At 41.1% G+C, this 18,309-nt stretch overlaps 2 protein-coding genes across 3 annotated transcripts; both read left to right on the top strand.

The window, feature by feature from the left end:
- The first annotated feature begins 3,447 nt into the window (after positions 1–3,447).
- hspb7 (heat shock protein family B (small) member 7) lies at positions 3,448–7,347 on the top strand. The gene is made up of 3 exons (XM_085781308.1): positions 3,448–3,826; positions 6,512–6,636; positions 6,768–7,347. The coding sequence occupies exons 1-3, from the start codon at positions 3,646–3,648 to the stop codon at positions 6,945–6,947; spliced, it is 486 nt and encodes a 161-aa protein (XP_085637434.1). The 5' UTR covers positions 3,448–3,645; the 3' UTR covers positions 6,948–7,347.
- Positions 7,348–8,386: 1,039 nt separating this feature from the next.
- zbtb17 (zinc finger and BTB domain containing 17) lies at positions 8,387–18,032 on the top strand. 2 transcript variants are annotated; one of them, XM_085781307.1, is made up of 15 exons: positions 8,387–8,585; positions 9,629–9,837; positions 9,970–10,149; positions 10,640–10,972; positions 11,060–11,149; positions 12,299–12,621; positions 12,763–12,905; positions 12,989–13,289; positions 13,402–13,489; positions 14,789–14,905; positions 15,015–15,135; positions 15,811–15,941; positions 16,181–16,444; positions 16,619–16,708; positions 17,181–18,032. In XM_085781307.1, the coding sequence occupies exons 2-15, from the start codon at positions 9,633–9,635 to the stop codon at positions 17,402–17,404; spliced, it is 2,610 nt and encodes an 869-aa protein (XP_085637433.1). In that variant the 5' UTR covers positions 8,387–8,585; positions 9,629–9,632; the 3' UTR covers positions 17,405–18,032. The 2 variants fall into 2 exon arrangements, with proteins under 2 accessions (XP_085637433.1, XP_085637432.1); XM_085781306.1 differs by having other exon boundaries at positions 8,416–8,585; positions 9,582–9,837.
- The last annotated feature ends 277 nt before the right edge of the window (positions 18,033–18,309 follow it).

Below are 18,309 nucleotides of genomic sequence, written 5' to 3'. Positions count from 1 at the left end.
ATCTTTATTCCTCTTACAGTAGATTATTTGTTTAAAGGCCCCATGGCATGAAAAACGTGATTTTGGTTATTTTTTCGTGCTTGGGGAGGTCTCTGGTTGTTTTTTTTTTTTCAATTTTTATGAATGCAGCTTAGGTTTCAGTTACTTGCCTGTGATTGGCACGACCACATGCCACTCAAAAACAGTCAGCCAATCAGAGGAGAGGTTCTCTTAATTTGTTTGTTTACTTAAATGCACTTAACTGTGTGGACTAACACTCCAATATTAGACTGACTCTCAGACTAGAATATCGTTCTGTTGTGTCTCTCCCTGCTTTTCTCTATCCTCCCATAGTTCACCTCTCCTCAGTCGTTTCCTATCACTACTCCATCTGACAGTCTCTCATCGATGTCCAGCTATTGTCATCGCACCCATCGATGCTCATCCCCTCTGTCCCGTTCCTCTCCTCTAGAGCTCCACCCCCTCCCTGCTATCACTCTCCCCATCACTTATCTCCAACAGCAGCCGCCTGATTGATTTTTGGCTTGATAGCAACATCTCGATGAGATAACGCTGCCTACAGTATTTTCTTCATTTAAAAAATACATTATTTGACTCCATGTATAAGAAGAAACCATTAGATTTTGAAGATCTATCTCATGTTGCATAATGTTAATGAGTTAAAGAAATACATTTTTTATACCTTGTTTTTTCCTGTTTCATCTGAACATAGATACCTGTGGGGAAAAGATGCAGTCTTTTACAAAGAGGAAAGACTATATAATTTGTGATTAGACATACGGTATAAGCAAATAAAATGTATTTGTATAGCTCACTGTGAAATAAGTAGTAGTGTGAAAGCTTCTTATTTCACCTGTGCACAGTATTTTAGGATACAATCACATGTCAGTAGCTATAACACCTGCTGATTGATCCAGACTTTGCAACATTGCGACAAATTCAGAAAACTTTGATTTGACAACGTATACAAAAACTGCAAAAGCTCACAACACAACAGAAGTGTGTTTGGGGATACAAAAAGGTGATGGACCCAACTGGGGCGCTTTAGCTCAGTGCTTCGTGACTTTAGATGTTGTGAAGATGGCTACCTGACACCTGTTGCGTTTGAAAATAAGCTGAGTTGGTTTGGTTTATAATGCCAATATCACATGATTTAGATATTATTGCAAATATGTACCGTTAGCTTAGCATTATTCTTTAGCCGGGTCCGACGCATGCGTTTTCCAAAGTTGCAGTCTTTGTACTCGAATGCCAAAAAGCAGTTGAAGCACAAAAAAAAGTAAAATATAATAATAAAAAACTTAACATTTATACAATGTTTTCTTTGTCTGAAACTTTTATCTCTCTTATACTCATTCTCAAATTTAAATTGCAACTCCTAAGCTCCATGAGTTATGAGCCACTGGTTTGATAAATTACTTTTATTTCCCTGCAAAATTATATTTAAAAAAAGATACGGTTCTCTGAACTAAGACCAGTTTGACCCTTTCTTAAAAAACACACACTACTTAAAACACAGTTGAGGGATTACAGTAATAAACAAATGACATTTGAAAGCACATGTGCAGACAGCCACTGGCTTTGCCCCATTAGAGGTATGAACAAACAATATTACTCTGTTACCAGGGAGCTGTGTGTGTGCGTGTGTCTGTGTGTTCGTTCTCTGGCAGGGAGCTGGTGAGTTGCTGGGCTGGATTTAGATCCTCAGCAGGGGCTTTGAGCTTTTTACTGATAAGACTGGAAGCACATACGACTGTTTGGTCTGACGTGTAACGCTGGGTAACCTCTCAAACATCAGGCTCCAAAACATAACTTTTTGCGAAGAAAAAGACTATCAGCTAAATTATCTGTCCATGCAACAAGGTTATTCCACTAGACAGTAAATCTTGGAATAAGTTGGTTCGGTCTAGAAATAGTAATCTTACTAATCATCTAAAAACAACTCCATCTCGTAATGTTACATTATTATTTCATAGCGTGGTGAATGCGTAGGTCACAACTTGTCCACAAGAGCGTTTTGGAGGTGTTGGATTGTGTATTTGATGAGTTTGATGAGGGACAGGGGACCTGTACCGTGCACCGATAATTAAAGGTACCTAGCACTACGACAAAAAATGTTGGACTATCCCTTTAAGTTTAAGTTTAATGATGCTGTTACTTGAAACAAGTTGGCCAATCTTTGAAATAGACTTAAACCCAGAACTTTATCTTAATCTTAAACCTTAATCTGAAGACATACATCTTAAAACAGCTGTTTGCACATTGAAGTGGGCCAATGATGTCTGTAATGTGTCACAGAAGTTTGAGCAGTGAAAGTCCATGTTTCATTTCCTGGTACTTTATATAGCCATCACATTAAAATGTATTTATTTTTTAATACGTTGCCGGATTGATACTCTATCTAATGTAGGGACTTCCTGACCATCTGAGGCATAAAAGGCAATCAATTTAAGAATACACCCTGAACTCAAATCTAAATAACTTTTTAAACAAGATAATTAAGTTTACAGTGAAGTTGGCAGCCCAGTCTGTATGTGTTTTTATTGCACTTTAGGGATGATAGCTGTGTGTGTTCCATGTGTCATACAGATCATGTGCAAAGACAAAGCAGAGGGCAAATACCTGAATGTCATGATAACACATACACTGGTGTGGCCTGTACATGTGCCATCAGCAGCACTAACAACAGAGGAGAGCAGTGGTCTGTAATCACCAGCTCTCCATGCAGATATTAATAGCCACAAAGCAATGTCACTACTAAGACCCCTGCCCCTGCTGATGGCTTTGTTTTCAACCACATTCTTTCCATCTTTGTTTTGTTCTGTTCTTATCCTCTGAGATAAGAAACAACTTTTCAATTCACTCCTTCACCTCCCTTCATCCAGCTCAGCGGGACAGAAAACAACATTTTCCACCCGGCGAGTCGTCGGCTGCTCGGAAAGATTAAGATTAAATTAATAAACAGATCACAAATCTCCCTAATGAGCTGAGACCACGCTGTGAAAACATCGGCCAGCGAGACGTTTAATGGCAGAACCATGTGAGGATCCAGTTTCAGGACAAAGACGTGGCACTTAATATTAAGAAAGCAAAGGAAGCTGCCAGATGGAGAAATGGAAGTGCAGGGGGAGGTAAAGAGAGGAGAGGGAGGCTATTTCAGGGATGGTGTGTTTGGAATGACAACTGTTGCCCCCCCTCCGCCTCCCTCTCTGCTCTTTCTCTACCTCTCTCCGTCAATTCTTCTCTCTCTCTCCTGCTCATAACCTCAGGGCCCTTCATGCCCAGAACTTTTCCAACCACAGACCCTTCTCTCCATCACTCCCGTGCATCTCATGATAAATATAGAACATTATTAGCCTTTCCCAGTGAGCTGTGACACACGTGCCCACCTCCCCCCTATGCAAGGGACCCTGCAGTATATAAGCGTGTGAGAGGCTGCCGGACAGTGGGGCAGTTATCTCACCAGATAGAAACAAGAAAAGAAGAAATAAATAGAGAGGAAAAGGAGGTCAGAGGAACTCTGGGTTTCACTTCTAACATTTAAGGCTTTGGAAGTTTCCCAGAGGAGCCACCACTTCTCTCCGCCTCCCTCATCTCTCCCCCTTACTCTCCTCCTCTTACCTCACCCAGCACTCACAGCCATCCATGAGTGCGACCAACTCCTCTGCCTATCGATCGGAGCGCAGTTTCCACCAGACCTCATCCTCATCATCCTCGTCGACCTCGTCCTCTTCTGGTAACCCATACATGGAGAAAAGCCGGGGACTGTTCGCCGACGACTTTGGCTCCTTCATGAGGCCTGGGAGCGACGCCTTGGGGTTTTCCAGTAAGTTGGAAGTAAATCTCAGGTCTCTGTGTGTACAAGTGGTGTAAAAAATAATGGCTGAAGTGACAGGTTCGAGTGTGAAGTTGATGCATCTCTCTGCTTGGAAGCCATTTGTCTGCGGCATGCCGTTTTTCTCCTTATAAAACATGTCGGAGGCGACGGTTCAGAGGAGGGAGACGACACACAGGACGGCGTTAAAAGGCAAAGGGAGTGAGAGTGTAGTCGCAGGGCTGATGGATGGTGTAACCACAGACTAAAAACAGACGTATGAAAGAAGACATGCTGATTTTTTTCTTTTTTGGTCATTTTTATGTCTCAGGGTTGTTGGGATTTGTGTGTCTGAAAAGCACATTACCATGTGCATTCACATTCATCCTCAGGCTCTTGATGTGTGGAGATGATGACGGCTCACAGACGTGTGAACATCTGACATCTGAACTTTAAATGGGCTCAGACTCCATGTGCTCCATGTGTCAGGAGCTTAGTGGATTTGTTTTGGGAACCGTGGTTGGTTTCCCATAGGTGCAGCTAAAAGGGAAAACCCACACACTTACACACACATGCATGCACGCAGCTCAGGGAAGGCTGGACTGTCTGCCAGCAGTGTGACTTCACACATCGAGTATCTGGGATGACGCCTGCGTAAGGAATGACCAGATGGTTGCCCGGTGACCAGCGTACACACACACAGTAGGAATGATGTCACATAATCAAGTTAACCTGCCCCCGAAGTGTCTCACACACTCATTTTCCAGTCTGTGTGAGGTCATGTGTTTATGTAATTCTGCATTGAGCTCAGAATCACCAGAGACAAACAGATGCATCAGCCTGTGAAGTCATCATCAACTCTTTTATGTCAATATTTACATTTTAAGTAAAGATCAAAGCCGCAGATAAAAATCACTCAAAGCTGCAGATATGCAACATAAACTGCCCATCCAAAAAAAACGCCTTTAGCTTTGATTACAACATGCATTTGCTGTGGCATCGTTTCAATAAGCTTCTGCAATGTCACAACATTTATTTCCGTCCAGAGTTGCATTAATTTTTCAAAGATTCTCGATGGGTTAAGATATGAACTATGTGGCCACATTGGACCACGTTTCTTCCTTGAAGATGATGGTTCCCCACTATCCTTCCAGTTTTCAGTAATGCGTTGGACAGTTCTTAACACAACTTTAGTTGTCTCAGCAATCTCCTTAGATGTTTTATTTGCTTGATGCCAATAATTTGACCCTTCTGAAACAGATTAACATATTCTCCACGATCATAGGATGTGTCTTCCGACATGGTTGTTTATGAAATGAGGCTGCATCAGTTTGGGGTAAATAAGTTGTTAACAGCTGAAACATAATCATCCATGCAGTCATTATCCAATGGGAGGCTCTTACCTATTAGCTTAGTTAAATCCAAGTGGTGACTTTTTTTGTATAACCCAAACCTCCAAAGCTCTTTTAAATGAAGTGCATACTGCCTGTTTAAGTGCAGAAGGCAGACAAAGTTAGCAGCTGCCTAATGAAAACAGTAAAGCAGCTAAAGAACCAGATTTTCATCAGAAACTGGTGGAAACCAAAACAAACAAGAATTAAAAGATACGAGAGTATTAGATTTATGGGACATTTGACATATTGTAACAACTCTAAATTCTATTTGTTGGTGTTGTTGAGTGTGGACATTGAGAAGTTTGAGGAATTGACTGAATCACCTCAATCAGCTGGTGATGAGACCTGATTCAGGATTATCCCGTATATATTATTATTTATATGTTATTAAGTAGCTAGTAGAGGAGCAAAAGCAGCAAATGGAAATGTCAATGAAGGATTCCATTCATCTTGTGGACAGAAATGACTCCCAGTGAAAGTTTTTTCTCCATGGCAGGTGAAATGTATAAATAAGCTTGTTTCCTATTCTTCATTATTTTAAAATAGGGTTGTAATACCGTGTACAGTGTGTGTCCACTGTATTATGTACGTTTAACTGTTGTTTTGGATCGTTATACTACCCCCAAGTGGCTAAAACAAACATAAAAGAAAGCAAAAATCAAAAGTTGAAATAAGGGAGACACAAGGTTTTCCTAAATTAAAGTTACAAAAAGTAAAAAGAGAAATTTGTTTGTCTTGCTAAATGCTAAATGCTGAAATCACTCAAAAGTGATGTCTGAGCTCCAGCCTATAGTAAATCAACAGAAGCTAAGGGAAGTTCACAGATGGCTTATTATATTTTTTGTTTTCATGGGGTTTAATGACACTTTAAACAAATGAAAACTGTTTTATCCAAATGTGTTGAGGCTTAAAATGACTTACTATCAACAGATGTTCAACCATTGTAAAAAGAAAAAAGAAAAAAAAAAGACCCAGTAAAACCCCAAAATAATGAATCTGAATTATGCTTGAATTCTAGCATAAATATATACCAGTCAGCAGGATCCTACTATCAAAAAAAAAAAAAAAAAATTAATAAAATTAAGTGCAGTTTTCTCAATAACACTGTAAATTAAGAGCCTGTTAGAGTCTATACGAGTCCTTGATGAACCTGCACCTGTTGCTGTAATTATCAGAGCACATTGATGTGAGTTAAGCTCAGTAACAGCAGTAGGTAATGAAATGTAAAAATATTATTGACAAAGACAGAAATGAAGCTTAAGTTTCCTCCTGAGGTCAAACATCATCCATCTCATCTTTTCAGGTGGAGCTGGAAATATTAAAACTCTCGGGGATTCGTACCAGTTCACAGTGGACGTGCGAGACTTCTCTCCTGAGGACGTCATCGTCACCACGTCCAACAACCAGATCGAAGTCCGTGCAGAGAAGGTGGGCGGCTTTCCATCTGACTTACACTGCTAACATACTGCGTGTCTCAGGGGTGTTAAAACAGTTGAGTTTCTAAGTCGTCGCATTGCCAGAAACATGGGATTTCATTTCTTATATTCCTCTCTTGACAGTTGGCCCAGGACGGTTCGGTGATGAACACATTCACCCACAAGTGCCAGCTACCTGAGGATGTGGATCCCACCTCGGTGACATCATCACTGGGCGTGGAGGGCACCCTAACAGTCCGGGCACGGAGACACCCGGCCAAACACGAGCTCGTACAGACCTTCCGCACCGAGATCAAGATCTAGGGAGCAACGACTTTCACTTGATATCCTGTGTTTTCTATTTTTATTTTCAATGCTACTTCCTCTCTTTCCTCACTTTACTGAAACCATTTTACATGAAACACAGAGCGTCAATGCTGTGCTCTATGAAACACGCCACGTCCTCCCACCATGGCAGCAACAACGCCTGCTGCTGCTAATTCATATTCTGAGTTAGTTCACCACTCATGGGGATATAGATATGGAGATGGGACATGTACAAGCATTTGCACAAGACACAGACACATTGCAATTAACCAATCAGTCCACAGCTTCACCCCTGTTCTAAAACTTAATTCTCAACTTTAAAATTGATGATTTCTCATTAATGATAATTTATTGTATATTATTTTTAGTGTGAATAAAATACTTCTTTGACAATAAACTGATCTGTGTGAGCCTGTTGATTCCTATTCAATCTCATGTAGCCTATGGGCTTTGAGTTACTTTATCTGAGAATTTAAACATCAATAAAACTATAAAGGGAAGAAATGTATGTTTTAATTTAGATGTTCTAATTGGGGACAATTAGTAAAAACTAGCAGTAAAATCAGTGCTCCCTATCTTCCATTTACAACTCATTTCAATACTGCATTCAGTTTTAGAAGGTCACAACACAATCCCTGTAATATGCTAGTATTTCATAGTCCGTACTTTTAAAAGGTTGCTCTCCAAGGCCAACTGTGTAATAACAGTTTGAATATTTTTGTGTTCCTGCCATATAGGGAATTGTCTTTATAGATAGTCAGACTTTAATTTTGAAACCTAATAAAGAGAAAGTAAGTATGCAAAATAAAAACAATCCATTAAACATGATTAGGAATTAGGAATTTGACAGAGCCCAAATCCTATAGCCCCATATTCAGTTTATTTTGTATCTTTTCTGTTTGCTTTAACATACATCCAGATGAAAATGCAGCATCAAAGATGTGACCATCAAAATCAATATAAATACAGCAACATTCAGTTTCTTTCAGAGGATGGAAGGTGCTTCTATTCATTCTTTTGTGTGTTGAAGCATTTATGAGGCGAATGTGGTGCTTTTGAGACAACGTTAACAAAGGCACCATTCAAGCAGAAATAATGTAGAAGTCTTTCTTATGTAGCTGTAATTTACTCAGCTGTTCAATGATGTACTATGTATCTAACTGAGGTCATAGGATCATTATTATTTTCATACTAATCAATTATTTTGATTGCTGTTATTATATTGTTATTATAGTATTGTTAGTTATGAATGATTATAAAATGATATAGGAAGTGATTCTGAGGATTTAGTTTAATTTTATATCTAAATCAGTTTAATTACATCTAATGTTAATATTGTGTCCCCTTCATGCACTTTCAATATGATAACCAACAAGCACGTGGCTCGATGACGCCCCCACGCGGTCACCGTCAGCTTAGCAAGTAATCACCACACTGCGCGTGCTCTTGCGACACATCCGGACGGTCCCTATCAATCGATCAGAGAGAGGAAGATGGCGGTGGAGGGAGTCAGCGGGGAAGGATCGATCACCGAAAAACTCGATTGGGTTTGTTTTTGTTAACTCGGTCAAAGACTCGTAAATACCGCCCGGCCGGAACAGTTTGAACCCGGAGAGGAGACGACACAACAAGGAGGTAAACCCGGAGTTAGTTTACACTAAAATGGCGCTTCCACGCAGCTCCGAGAGGCAGCGAGCAGCGAGAAGAGCGGCGGATGGAGACGGGCCCGAGTGCTCAGGCCGCCATCTTGTCCCTGCATTACATGCATGTCAAGGCATGCTAAATTAATCCCTGATAACAAAGCTGCAAGGATGGAGGAATTGTAATCGATGTATTGCACCGTCAAACCAAGCGATCTCCTATCATAAAACATTTGAATGGTGTTTAAGATTGGGACAATTAGTGAGGTTATGCTTGTGTCATTGTGCTTGAATTCGCCACTTGTTAAGCTGGCTAGCCATGAGCTATTTCCCCATCCTAGGAGCAGAATATTTTATATATCAGACGAGCTAACACTAGTGATGTGTTGGACTGTTGTTGAAGCTCAGTTTGGGACTGAAATCCAGTCTGCTTTGGGAAAAGGAGCCCCATACCTAGTAGGGTAAACACTTCTGCCATTCACCCTCACTCACATATGACCAGATAAACAAAATAAAGCACTTGATTGACTTTTTTATTAACACAAAGCAGGACATGAAAAAAAAAATACAGTTTGCATTGTACAGTGCATTATAACTCATTTCCCCCCTTAAAAAAATCATAATAAACAGTTGGCATATCAATAGGATAAAGTTACCCTGTTGTTCTCAGCAATATTTTTAGGTGGGAATAAATATTCCCATGTGCCATCATAAAAACACTTAGAAATAGTGTTGTTGTGATGTATTGGCTTCTTACCTGGCTACAGTTTTAGTAGTCTGCAGTTTTATGAATGTTGGTACGACATTTGGTTTTTAATGGCTGATATTTACCTTTTTTCATGTAATATTCTTAGGTCTTTTGAACCAGTTGCTCTGGTCGGTCAGCTGAATTATATGGATGGATATTGATGAATAAAAGACCACCACTATTTGCCATTGAAACTTTCCCTGATGTGCCACATATGACCTCTCACTTGTCAATGACTCTTAGAGCCTGTACCTGTGGCCAAACCTCTTCTCCCATCCTCACATCATCAGGGCGATGGAGTTCCCGTGGCACAGTGGGAAGGTTCTTGAGCAGCTTAATCGCCAACGCACACAGGGCCTGCTGTGTGACTGTACCTTTGTCGTGGACGGGGTGGACTTCAAGGCCCACAAAGCTGTGCTGGCCGCCTGCAGTATCTACTTCCGCACGCTCTTCCTAGACCAGAAAGATGTGGTGCATCTGGATATCAGCAATGCAGCAGGTAGGTGTCACTCTGGCTGTGGACACACATTTGTATACATTCATAGTATGTACTATATTTGATTTTATTTGATTATACACACCATCATTAACACTTTAATATTTCTGCTGTCTATCTTGGTTATTGTTGCAGGTTTGGGACAGGTCCTAGAGTTCATGTACACAGCCAAGCTGACTTTAAGTCCACAGAATGTAGAAGATGTGCTCGCTGTTGCAAATTTTCTTCAAATGCAAGAAATTGTAAATGCCTGCTCTGCATACCAGTCAATGGCAAATCCAGCTCCTTCAGTCATAACACTGGATTTCACTGTTGGTAAGTCTCCTCTGAACAAAGGTTTTCATGACTGTGAACTTGACATCAGTCATCAACTTGACTGTGATCTGTGTCCTCAATTTGAAGTCCTGAACTGGCTCAGTAATTCGATGCTGGTTTAGAAAGATAAGGTTAATCACCCATTGGTTATTAAGAATTAATTTATCTCAACAATCTAATGTCTTCTACTGCACAAGGTGGCCTATGTCTGTGATGGTAGTGAAAAAATGTATTTCTGCTCTTTCAATTGTTTGTTGCTGCTACTGCAAATAGTCAGAGGCCTGAATTCATATTGGTTGAGTTTTTGTTACATTGAGTTGATATTAAATTCCCTGGTGCTATTGATCTTTTTGATCAGTGTTACATTATGATTTCAATACATGCTATTATATTAGCCTGTTTAAGATCCAATGTTTTAAGCTCAGTGATTATTCACCATATTCTATTAAAACAAAGAATCCACTTCTCTGTTTTTCCTTCAACAACCCAGAGGAAAAAACAGGTGAAAAGGAGCAGAAAGAGGAGCCGGCAGGCGACCCGACAGAGGAGGCATCACCGGTGGAGGAGAGTCCTTCTTGCGCTCCCATCGAAGATGAACCGTCTGAAGAGAATCAGGACAATGTAGATGAAGACGCCTGCACCGAAACACAAGAGGCTGCTCCTCAGGCCAGCCCGGCCAAGACCAACTCGGGCCGAGGACGACCTCCCAAGACAACCCCCCCGTCTGCTCAGAAGAAGACAGCTGTGAAGAAGGAAGGAGGAAGTGAGGAACAAGATGCACCCGTGTTTCACGATGACCCCTCTGACTCTGACTACACTCCGAGTAAGTCCTTATTCAGAGAAACTAAGTGTGGAAGTTATTTATCGGTGTCTGTGACAACTAAGTGTTGATTGTTATATTTATTCACAGAGTCACAGCTGAAATCTGGTGGCAGCTCGTCCTACATGAGCTCCCGAGGGAGAAGAATCAGAAAACCTCCAAAACGAAACTTCCCACCGGGTGAGAGGACTTAGTACATTTACACTATTTCAATTCAATTCAATTTATTGTCACTTCCATGAAAAACCTCGTTACACATGGGAGCGAGAAGCCGTTCTCCCAATGTCATATTGTTTGCTGGACACATATAAAAAAGGAGACACATTTAAGACAAGACAATAATTCTAAAAAAAAAAAAAAAAGACAGCAGCAATTCCAATTAGGAAAGAAAAATAAAATAAATAAAAATTGATAAAATACATTAAAAATAAAGTGTGCCAGTTGTTCCTTGCAATTAGTTGGGGAAAGTGCAGGTGTATGTGTGTGTAAACAGTGTGTGTGGGGGGAAGGATGGGGGGCAGCATGTGGCGAGCGTTCACAGCTCTGATGGCTTGGGGGATTAGCTGTTGCACAACTTTATCAGCCAGAACAGTCACAGTTACTTACACTGTTGATGAACTATATTTAGCATCAAACAGAAATATTCAGGATTGTTATGCCTCTGCTCCAGCCCCAGCCAACAGCCAGAGGCACCTTCAGGTTGTCTGTCCATTCACATGCAGGTGATATGTCAATAACACCTTCAGGGAATTCCCTTAAATCTTGCACAAACATTCATTTTGGCTGAAGGATGCACTGATTGGACTTTGGTGGTCAAAAGTCAAAGGTGAAAACACAGTTTTGGCCTCTTGAATGTGATATTTCAAGACCAGCTTGAGGGGATTTGTTTAGATTTCTCACAAACATTCACTTGGAGTCAAATATGAACAGATTAGAATTAAGTGGTTCAAGTTCAAGGTCACTGCAGCCTCAAAAAAGACGTTTTTGGCCATAGTTCAGAAATTAATTTTATGAATTACCGAATGTCACAGTTTAACTCAAATGTCTGTAAGGGTAAAACAGAGTGATGATACTTTATTTCCAAATAGTCAAAGGTGAATTTCACTGATCAAAAACACATTTCCTGCAACCTGGCTCTTTGGTGGAGGAAACACAAGGCGGTGATTCTAGTTTAGCACTGAATTTATTAGAACTTTTCAGTTACCAGTAAGATGTTTGTCTGTACAGAGATCTTACTTTTAAAGCCATTGCTGTTTCTAGACTGATTCTAGATGCACAAATGCACGGGTGAGAAAGATTGTATTATTTTCTCTCTTGTCATTTTCATAGACAACGACTCAGAAGATGAAGGCACATCAAAAACTAAACCTGAGAAGAAGGCGGCCGAGCCTGCAGAAGTGGCCGAAGACCAGGAGGACCAGGAGGACCAGGAGGACCAGGAGGACGACTCCATGGAGGCTGAAGACGAGGGAGCTGATGATGAAGATGAAGATGAAGATGAAGAAGAGGCTGGAGAGGATGATGCTGACGTCGACCAGGACGCTGAGGGAGTCGATTCAGGCAGCGAGAGAGATGGGAGACAAAGTCAGGCGGCGTCAATGAGCAGCCGCTCCGAGTCAAAGTCGTACAGCTCCGTGACACACAAATGTGAGGTGAGACGGTTGTGCTTAATGAACAGAATTGTTTAAAAAGCTGCGCGTGTTTGCATCAAATATAGAAATACCGGTTATGCTGGGAGTGCTTGTGCAAATGTTGCTCAGCTCACTCCTGCTTGGCTTTTTTCTTTTCTCCAGGACTGCGGCAAGAAATTCACCCACACTGGTAATTTCAAGAGACACATGCGGATTCACACAGGAGAGAAGCCGTTCAGCTGTCGAGACTGCAACAAGGCTTTCTCAGATCCTGCAGCCTGCAAAGCCCACGAAAAGACACACAGGTGAATCTCTCGTCTTATTCAGAGACATTAAGCCAATCACCCCTGGCTGCTGAGCTCATACTGAATTGTTTCCCCCCCCTCAGCCCGCTGAAGCCATACTGCTGCTCCACCTGTGGGAAGAGCTACCGTCAGATCAGCCTGCTCAACCTGCACCGCAAGCGGCACACAGGCGAAGCTCGCTACAGCTGTGACGTGTGCGGCAAGCTCTTCACCACATCTGGAAACCTGAAGCGCCACCAGCTGGTCCACAGCGGCGAGAAGCCGTATCACTGCGACTACTGCGAGAAGGCGTTTTCCGACCCCACCGCTAAGATGCGACACCTGGAGACACACGACACAGAAAAAGGCAACAAGTGTCCGCACTGTGAGAAACGCTTCAACCAGGTGATGATTTGTTAGTGAACAGCTTTTACGATGCTCAGAGGTGTTTTAATAACTTTAATTCTAGTTTTAATTGACAGCAAACCTTAAACCAAGTGTTGTTTCTCCTCTTCAGATCGGGAATCTGAAGGCTCACTTGAAAATCCACATTACAGACGGGCCTCTCAAGTGCAAAGAATGTGGCAAACAGTTTACCACTTCAGGTAAGAGGACCATGTCTGGCTTATTGCTGTTCTAACTTCTGATTTGAAATATGCTGAAGCAGTTCATTTGTTAGCAGAAATTAAATATAAATAGGAGCACGGAACAAATGGGGTATATTCTTCGAAAGATTAGGTAAAAAAAAAATTGGTACAAAACTCGACACCTAAGATCAAATGCTGATTTTATAACAAGAAAATCATCTGACAATCATCAAACAGGTGAATTAAAGATTCAGACTGAACTGAGACCTCACCTGCAATAAGTAATAGACTAATTGATTAATTGAATTTTCTTCCTCCTCCCTGCTTGTTGTGTCTTGTGTTTCGTTCTTCCTCTGCCTCCTTTAGTAATAATGAGACATGTAATCGAAATCAAAGTAGTTTATTTCCAGTAATGGAGGCAGCGCTCAGTGTATTGGAGGTGCTCCTCCTCTTCCCTGCAGTACCAGAGTGGCTTGGTAGACTGACTGTAACAAGAAGTGTAGGTCTGAGCCCTCAGCCCTGGTCCTTTAACCAGGTTTATGCCCAGACTGTTTGAAAAAAGGCTCCAAATCTAAAGACAACCAGCTGAGTTGGTAACACCAGATCCTCTATGTACAAGAAACTCACATCTGACTGAACAATCAGTCATTCATTCGGAAGGGAAATTCCAGCCAAAAAGGAAATTTCATGCTCTGTTAGTTTTATGAAAGACAACATATTCACCGAATTCTCCTTTATTTCAGCATTACTTTTGAACATTTTTAATGTGCAGGATACTGTCCAAATTATTCTGATGCAGAAGTTGGGACTTTATTTGTCCAACTCCAATCAGATAATTTTTTTTAGCCGTTAGGCAGAAAATTAATTTCCAACTATGATTTAAAGGTTGTAGATTAGTAATGACTGAGTGATGAAAGGTATGACATGAAAGCAAACTGTTCTCAGGTCTCAGCTGATTTTCTGGTTTTTCTCTTCCGTTAGTTGTGCAGTTTTTTGATTCAACAGATTGATTTAAGTCAAGATAAAATCACTCGTTACTTGCAGCTGCACTCTCATCACATGACCTCAGTTAAAATAAATAAGCCGTTGTCGGTGTTTGAAGAACTACAGTTGACAGACATGTAACTTACAAGCTTCTATATGATCACTCCCTGATTGTTTTAGTGTTAATACAGTATTTACTATTCAAAGAACATTTTATCTGGAGCACTTTTTTGCGTTGAGTTTCTGTGTTTTGTCGTTCAGTAGTTGACTTGTGAATTTGTTTCTTTACTTTGAAGCATTTGGTCTGACCTTTGACCTCTGTCTGCCTTTTAGGAAATCTGAAGAGACACCTGCGGGTTCACAGTGGAGAGAAACCCTACATCTGTGTGCACTGTCAGAGAGCGTTCAGTGACCCTGGAGCTCTGCAACGTCATGAACGCATCCACACAGGTACTCACTCCCACAGTGTTCAGGTGGACACTGGAACATGACGGCAACACACATTGTCACATTATCACTTTGATCTACATCTCATGAGACGATTATGAATGTGTTACAGGAGAAAAGCCCTGCGTCTGTCTGATCTGCGGCAAAGCTTTCACCCAGGCCAGCTCCCTTATCGCTCACGTCCGACAGCATACAGGAGAAAAACCCTATGTGTGCGACCGCTGCGGCAAAAGGTTTGTTTGGCAGGACAGTGACAACTGTAATAATAATAATAATTTGACTGTGGCTTAGATACAGACTTCAGACAAAGCATTTTAGTTCTCGACTATCTTAAAGCAGACTGTTGTACAATGAATTCTGGGTAAATTAAGACTTTCTTCGATAATAAAGAACAACTGAACAAGGAACCACAACCAACAGTTGAGCTCCATTTACCAGTTACAAGGATGTTTTACTTTGGAAATTCAGTCAAGACTGAAACAAACAAAAAGAAAAATCTGATCTCGACATAAAGTCACTACCAATTCACAAATTGTGAGCCATGTTTTCCAGTTTTTGGTTGTTGGGAGCTACTGGGTAGTGCAGGTGTCACGGATTGTTACCATAGTAACACTAATTTTTGACTTGAAATGAGTCGGTCTTTGTTTTTGCTAAATAGTCTGACATGTATTAAGCAGATGTGGACCAACAACAGACTAGTCTCTGTGAAAACAGCTGTGAGAAATGTGAGAACATATTGATTAAAGGTTTTACTCTTCATAGGGAGCAGAAAACACAGATCACATGTTGTGTTCAGTTGTGGACTGTACATGAAAGCGTAAACATAAACAACCTCTAGAATTACCCTTTAAAAACAATGTTGGGGTGAAACCAGGTGAGGGCAGTGTCTCATGTTTCTCTCTGGACAGGTTTGTACAGTCCAGTCAACTGGCCAATCACATTCGGCATCATGACAACGTCCGTCCACACAAGTGTCAGACGTGCAACAAATCTTTTGTCAATGTGGGAGACCTGTCGAAGCACATCATCATACACACAGGTAAGGACACAACATCACTGGATTTCCGTCAGACAGTTTCTGGTAACAGGATTTTAATAGATCTTTAGTCAGGTAGAGATCTTCTCTTTTTGATCACAATACTTTCATTGCTCCCAAGATGCATTAAAGTACAAGTTGGTGGACTTTAATATCTGAAAATATTCTTAACAACTGTGTTAAAAATGTTCAAACACAGCCTCTGCTTATTTGGCTGCTCTGCTCTGCACTCTCTCTCTCAGGGGAGAAACCTTTCCTGTGTGATAAATGTGGCCGAGGGTTCAACCGCGTGGACAACCTGCGCTCCCACGTCAAGACCGTCCACCAGGGCAAGGCCGGCATGAAGCGGCTGGTCGTAGCCGGGGGCAGCGCAGACGAAGGGGCTGATGGGTGCACAGCGATGGCCACCTCTGACAACGAGATCAACATTGTTACTGTTACCACGGAGGACATCGTTACTCTGGCAACCGAAGCCCTGGCGGGCAGTGCTGTAGCTCAACTGACAGGTCAGGCAGCATCCTCAAGAATGGGTTCATTGATTTAAAGGGGAAATGTCAACATCCTGATGATGATGTGATAAATGCAGCAGATAATTAAGGAGGCTTGGGGAGGACAAAAGGGCTCAGACAGCGGCAGGTGTTTGTTTACCAAGTGTCATGTGTTGTGTTTTTTTTTTACAGTGGTTCCAGTGGCAGCTTCAGTATCTGCAGATGAGACAGAGGCTTTGAAAGCTGAAATCACCAAAGCTGTAGAGAAAGTGCAAGAAGCAGGTAAGAGCTCAAACATCTGTAGCTGAATAGTTTCATACTATTAAAAAATGAAATTACAAGTTCGGGAATGAATACTGTACCAAGTCACCAGATGTAGGCTGGGGGAATCATTGATATTGTTACATAAAATTTTGTCATTAAAGGAGCTCTTTGTAACTTTGCTATAGCTAACATTAGCATTAGCAGGTGTTTACCTACCAGTCTGAAAGAAATGTTGTAAGTTCAGCATCAGACTTCATTCCTTAACTCACCAACATCTGTCACGTCTTTTTTTCGTTAGCATACCAACCAGCTAGCCACTTTCAGATGGAGACTCACAATAACCTCGACACATTGCTACACACTGCAACTTCAGTAGAAAGAAAGACATGATATTATAACCTCTTGTCTTTTAAACTCAATGGTGAAAATGTACAATTTATTATTGTGAGTTACGATCTGATTATGTTTGTCAACTCTGTTGTGTTCTCAGACCCCAACACCCAGATCTTATATGCTTGTGACTCATGTGGAGATAAATTCTTGGATGCAAGCTCCCTGGCCCAGCACGTACGCATCCACACAGCACAGGCCTTGGTCATGTTTCAGGCAGACTCCGACTTCTATCAGTACACCACAGCCACCACTGCTGAGGGGGATAACGCCACAACATGGCAACCTGCAGCTGAGCAGGTCATCCAGGAAGGGGAAAACTGATCTGCTGTACCCAGGACAGAAGGGGAGGGAGAAAATGAAGCAGCTGCAGATGTGGAGGAGGGATCAGAGGAGTTGGAATGTAAATGTGGTTCATTGTGGAGTCGATTTGTGAAGAGTCTATGAAATATTTTTTATGGCAGAAATCTAATTTATAGAGGAGAGAAACAAAAGATATAGAGTCATTGACAAGGCCTTAGAGTTTCAGCATCTCAAACTTTACCCAAACTGGATTCATGATCACAACACTTTTTAAACAAATCCATATTAAGATTTATAGCCATAAATCATGTTTTTTGCAGTCAGTCCTAATTCCAGTAAACTAGGTAAGACTAGTGATTTGGTAAATACTGTTGAGATGGTTGTATGATGTATAGTTTGTTTATTTTTAGACTGAAATGCAGGATTGTGCATTTGTCCTTTGTAAAGAACATTAAGATCATAACACAGTCTTACCTAATATAACTTGAAGACTTCTGTGTTATTTTTCCATTTCACTCAGGTGAAATATGTACATTTTCCTTAAAACAGCTGAGATATTTTATTGTACTTAGTTTAAGTATTTTCACGGAGAGCACATTATACAGAGATTATTTACATAGAGATGTAGGTGTACTAAAGATTCAAGAAGTGGGGTATGAACTATTCTTCACCTGGCAAACGCTGCAAATGCTGTGCATGTGTAATATGTGTATGTTTGTTGTGTGTCGCGAGTCTTTTTACCTCTCATAAAACATCAAACATTGTGGTGATGACAAACTGGGGCACAGCTCTCAGACAGCTTTTGTTCTTTTATTGCAGTATGGAGTACTTTGTCAGTTTATGTTAACACCTGCAGTATGCTATATTGAATATCAGTTACATTGTTTAGACATTCGCAGATAGGCATAATCGGATCAATAAAGTAT

This window comes from Trachurus japonicus, chromosome 7, assembly GCF_045865225.1.
Source record: "Trachurus japonicus isolate A0001 chromosome 7, Traja_1.0".
Taxonomy (NCBI): Eukaryota; Metazoa; Chordata; class Actinopteri; order Carangiformes; family Carangidae; genus Trachurus; species Trachurus japonicus.
The sequence above is the reverse complement of the archived record's forward strand: the minus strand, read 5'-3'. Positions and strand labels throughout refer to the sequence as shown.

Bases quoted from the DNA above. Each gene is read 5' to 3' on its own strand.
- zbtb17 (XM_085781307.1), top strand. From the start codon at position 9,633: ATGGAGTTCCCGTGGCACAGTGGGAAGGTTCTTGAGCAGCTTAATCGC. The intron at 12,622-12,762 runs GTGAGACGGTTG...TCTTTTCTCCAG, and splicing joins CCGTGACACACAAATGTGAG to GACTGCGGCAAGAAATTCAC. The intron at 16,709-17,180 runs GTAAGAGCTCAA...TTGTGTTCTCAG, and splicing joins AGAGAAAGTGCAAGAAGCAG to ACCCCAACACCCAGATCTTA.
- hspb7 (XM_085781308.1), top strand. From the start codon at position 3,646: ATGAGTGCGACCAACTCCTCTGCCTATCGATCGGAGCGCAGTTTCCAC. The intron at 3,827-6,511 runs GTAAGTTGGAAG...TCATCTTTTCAG, and splicing joins CGACGCCTTGGGGTTTTCCA to GTGGAGCTGGAAATATTAAA. The intron at 6,637-6,767 runs GTGGGCGGCTTT...CTCTCTTGACAG, and splicing joins TCGAAGTCCGTGCAGAGAAG to TTGGCCCAGGACGGTTCGGT.